Here is a 4,629-nt window from a genome sequence, read left to right on the forward strand (position 1 = left end):
AATTTTATAATAGAGAGTACTGGCAACAATAGTAATGCACAGAGTAAAATTACACACATGAATGATCTAAGTATATATAATTATAACTAAAATTTCAATAACCATAAAAGTAAACTTATTGAAAATGAAAGAAATTTTTTTATTCAGGCCACATAAATCACTGAACTGTTTGAACAATATACACAGTAGCGAGAGGAAAAAATAAATTTCAACTTTAAGTATAACTGGTTCCCTTATGCGACATTGTGTTTTATTTTAAGACCAAGTCAAGTCTCAGAATTGGAATGATGTTTCCCATTAAGCAAATTCTTTATAAAAACCTTCAATTCTGGCATTCGACTTTGATTTTGAAATGTCATAAAACATTTAGAATTCAACATTCATGCAATCCAGTTTTAGAAAATGAAATGGCATGCATATATCAAACTTTAAAGTTACCAAATACAGGTACCTTTATGCCTATTGCTGTTTTCTTTGCTTCTGCTTTTAATTTGGTTGCTCGTAAAATAGGTTTGGTTTTTTTATAATCTTGTTTACCTAAAAAGAAATAATTTCAGGCAATGAGTTATGCTTATATATAATTCAAGTTTAACAGCCATCTGAAATGTCCAAGAATGTTTAAATACAGTAAACCTGGGACACAGAGTTGAAAAGTAGCTCCCAGTTATGGAAGCCATAAACTTGTCACCCTAAGGTCAACCTCTCCTCCTCTCTTGATTTTAAAGGAAGAAGAGTCAACAGACATCTTTGATTTGGTGTGCAGTGAAGAGCTAAAAAGATAAAAACTTATTTGAGAGAGTAAGATGTTTAAAGTAAAGACAGTAAGCCTTTTGGAAGCATTTAAGAACAAATGGGCAAATGAGTATACATAAGGTCCCATTAATAGGTAAAGCTAACTTTATTTTCCTAAATGAAGAATAAGAGCTCATTACAAATTATTTTATTAATGATATATTAAGTTTCCAAATAATCAATTTGAGGAATATCCTCAAGTTTTCTGTGAATAAGAAACTAAGAAAGAATCTGTAAGTACTTAACTTTTAGTCACTGAGTTCATTAGAAAAATGCATATTTAACTTTTGTTTGTTCTTAATAGAGGACAAAATAAATACTGCTAGATAAATATGTAGGTTAGCTACATTCAGATAATAGTTTCAATCTCCTTTACCACACTTCATTACCAAAGATGAATAAAAATTAAGTTAGTATCACCAAACTTCCTTTTTTGTGTATCATTTGATGTCACCACTAATGAATAACAAAACTGAGTTTGTGTGTAACCTGTATGTAACTAATGAGTTACATAACCTGTGAAGAAAATAGATTTAACAACAACAAACAACAATAACAAAAGCATTCATTAGAATAATACACTATTTTGTTAACCAAACTTTTAATTAAGAACTGGGTCAATGGGTCTCAAATACAATCTGTCACTCTATGGGAGTTAGCATATGAACATATAATCTCTCTTTTACATTCTCCTTAGTTTGCCTTGTTTCCATCTTACTCCTTTTCCTTCATGACTGGTTTCTTTCCAAATCTTTCCCCTGTATCTCCTTTATGTAAGTAATACAACTTCTAACTTTAGTTTCCACATCTTCCCCACACTGAAATAAATCTGAAAGCAGTTCATCTACACAATAGTATATTATAAAAAATTATGTGCAAATATTAATGTATTTGCTAATGATCCAAAAGTGCCCTTAAAATTCCATATAGATTTTTAGAATTAGAAATGGCAGGAAGAAGTGAGTCATATGGATGGGAGTAATGAAAAAAACGCTCTATTTGTGTTCATTAGATACATACAAGTGTTTCTTTAGCTGAAGAGCTTTGTGTTTCTTTTTTTTTTTTAAAGAGTCAGTGTATGTTATTTTCTTAACTGCTATCATATAGCAGTCATTCTGGATCTATGAACATGCAGAAGCTTAATAAATATTATTTGATGATAAGGTTTAATGATCCAGAAATGAGCCAATTGTAAAAATGTACATCAAATGATCTAAATTTAAATTATAGAATGAATAAAATACAGAAAAATATTACTCTGACCCATTTTAAATTAGCAACATTTAATTTTGTTGAAAAAGCGTTGACAAGTGTTCACTCTGATTTCACATCTGAACAGTCAAACTATTCATGTCATTACTCCTGCTGAGATATAAACAGTTCAGAACAATGAAAATGGTGACACATCAAATGCTTCCACTCAGGGTTACAAAACAAATTTATAAGAAGAATCAAAAGAGAAATTGGAAGATGATAGATTTGAGGCCAAAAAGTCATTTATTGTTTTATATATGGTCTATAATAATCTTCGGGTGCAAGGGGGAAAAATTAAAAAAGGATTGTCTTCACCCAAATGTTTTTCATACACATATGTTTTACTCTGGATGATGTGTCTGTCATAAAACAGATTCACATACATACCTAAGAGTCAACGTTAGAGTGGGGATTTATCGCCCGACTTCACTTGTTGTATAAGTTCTTGGTTAAATGTGTTCCATTTCAATTCAGCTCCTGTAATCTCTTAGAGAATAATACCTCTAGACTTATATTAAATTTGATAGGAACATTTGAAAATGTATTTATAATAAATAGATGGTTTTAAAAATTATTTACACCTGATAGCGCATCTGTCATTAATTTAGCATTCTGCTTGCTGACTATGACGTCCAAAAGTATAGACTGAAGAATGAAGTTTCAGTCTACGAAGTGAAAACGTTTACAGGGGACTTCGTCAAGTTCTTTATAACCAAAACTAGATATTTCTATTATACCCAAAGAGGTTTTCAACATTTAAATTTTTTATGGCTTCAAGAAAGATACCTATGACCACAGGATTATAAAAAAATGTAAAATACAGAAGCCCCTGCCTCCTGAGTATTTAACTTAGAAAAAATACACACACACACCTGCACATACGTATATAATTTATATATAATAATATAGATTTTATATGTATATGGCTTCTTGGACACAGGTCTGATTTTGGTTATATCAATAATGCAGTAACCAAAATAGCTGTTTGGCAATTGCTCATTACATTTTATTTATTTATTTTTTAATGTTTATTTCCTTTTGAGAGAGAGAGAGAGAGAGAGAGTGGGAGTGGCGGAAGGGCTGAGAGAGAGAGGGGGACAGAGGATCCGAAGCTGGCTCTGTGCTGACAGCAGCAAGCTCAATACAGGGCTTGAACTCACGAACCAGGATATCATGATCTGAGCAGAGGCTGGACACTAAACCGACCAAGCCACCAAGGCACCTCTGCTCATTACATTTTATATGAAAGGAAACCTGGATAATTTAAGACTATGAAGCTCATCTGGGACCTCAATTATCTAATTTCTCTGCTCAATGGCACCATTCATCACATTTCTGTATTTTCGTTTCCTATGGCATAGTTGGGTTAACAAAAGCTTTTTCTCTCTATCCCCAAGCTTCCTGATTGAGTGATTTATGCTTCCTCTCTCCGATATAATCCTATAATACTATTTATTATATTTTATTTTTAAATTAACATACAGCGAAATTGGCTTTTTTCCTTTTGGTATACAGTTCTATGACTTTTAATGCTTCTGTACAGATTCATGTAATTACTACCATAATCGGGGTACAGAATGGTTCTCCCATTCCAAAAAACTCCCTGTGCTGTCCTTTTATATCCATCCCTCCTCCTACCCATAGTTCCTGGCAACCCTTGTTCTACTGTCCATTTCTATAGCTCTGTCTTTTCAATAATATGGCAATGGCTTCTTTTATTCAGCCTAAGTCCTTTAAGTTTCACCTAAGTTGTATGTATCACCAATTCATTCTTCTCTATTGCTGACTAGCATTCCATTATGTGAAGGTACCAGAGTTTGTTTATCCATTCACTCACTAAAGTGCATTTGGGTTATGTCTAGTATTTAGCAAATACTACAAGAGATGCCTATAAACACAGGTGTACGGGTTTTTACATGAACACAAGTTTTCTTTCAATTCATCTAGAGTAGGACTGCTGAGTCATATGGCAAGTCTATATTTTAACTTTGTAAGAAACTGCCACGCCATTTTCCAGAGTGGCTATATTGTTTCACATTCCCACTAGCAATGATCAGAGTTCTGGTAGATTTGCATCAGAAGTAGTATTAGTATTGTTTCACCAGGTTATCTATTTTTAGCATACAACTGTTTATAGTATTCCTTTATAATCCATTTTATATCCATAAGGTTGATAGTAACATACTAATATCATTAATGATATTAGTAATTTGAGTGTTCTTTTTTTTTTGTAGATAGTGTAACTAAAACTAAAGGTTTTTCAATTGTGTTGATCTTTCCAAATAATAAACTTTGATTTTCCTGATTTTTCTATTGTTTTTCTCTTCTGTATGTTATTTCCATTTTAATCCTTATTATTTCCTTCCTTCAGGTTGCTTTGGGATTATTTTGCTCTTCATATTCTAACTTGTTTAAGCAGAAAGTTAGGTTACTGTTTTCTTCTTTATAAACATACTGGTTAACAGGTATAAATTACCATCCTAGTACTGCTTTAGCAGCATCTCATAAATTAGCAAGGAGAAGAAAAAAAAAACTACACGTAGTCATCTAGTATATTTATCTATGCTGTTACCTTTACTGGTG

General features: G+C 32.0%; 1 protein-coding gene across 6 annotated transcripts in view; it reads right to left on the reverse strand.

The window, feature by feature from the left end:
* TRIQK (triple QxxK/R motif containing) overlaps positions 1 to 4,629 on the reverse strand; it is a 139,502-nt gene that overhangs the window by 62,319 nt on the left and 72,554 nt on the right. For all 6 annotated transcript variants that reach the window (XR_006300506.1, XM_043601363.1, XM_043601362.1 and 3 more), the window contains one exon: positions 452 to 537. Coding sequence is in view for 5 of the 6 variants with exons in the window: in XM_043601363.1 (XP_043457298.1) it covers positions 452 to 537 (86 nt within the window). In the remaining variant the exon portion in view is untranslated. The remainder of the gene's footprint in view (positions 1 to 451; positions 538 to 4,629) is intronic.

This window comes from Prionailurus bengalensis, chromosome F2 (genome assembly GCF_016509475.1).
Source record: "Prionailurus bengalensis isolate Pbe53 chromosome F2, Fcat_Pben_1.1_paternal_pri, whole genome shotgun sequence".
Classification (NCBI taxonomy): Eukaryota; Metazoa; Chordata; class Mammalia; order Carnivora; family Felidae; genus Prionailurus; species Prionailurus bengalensis.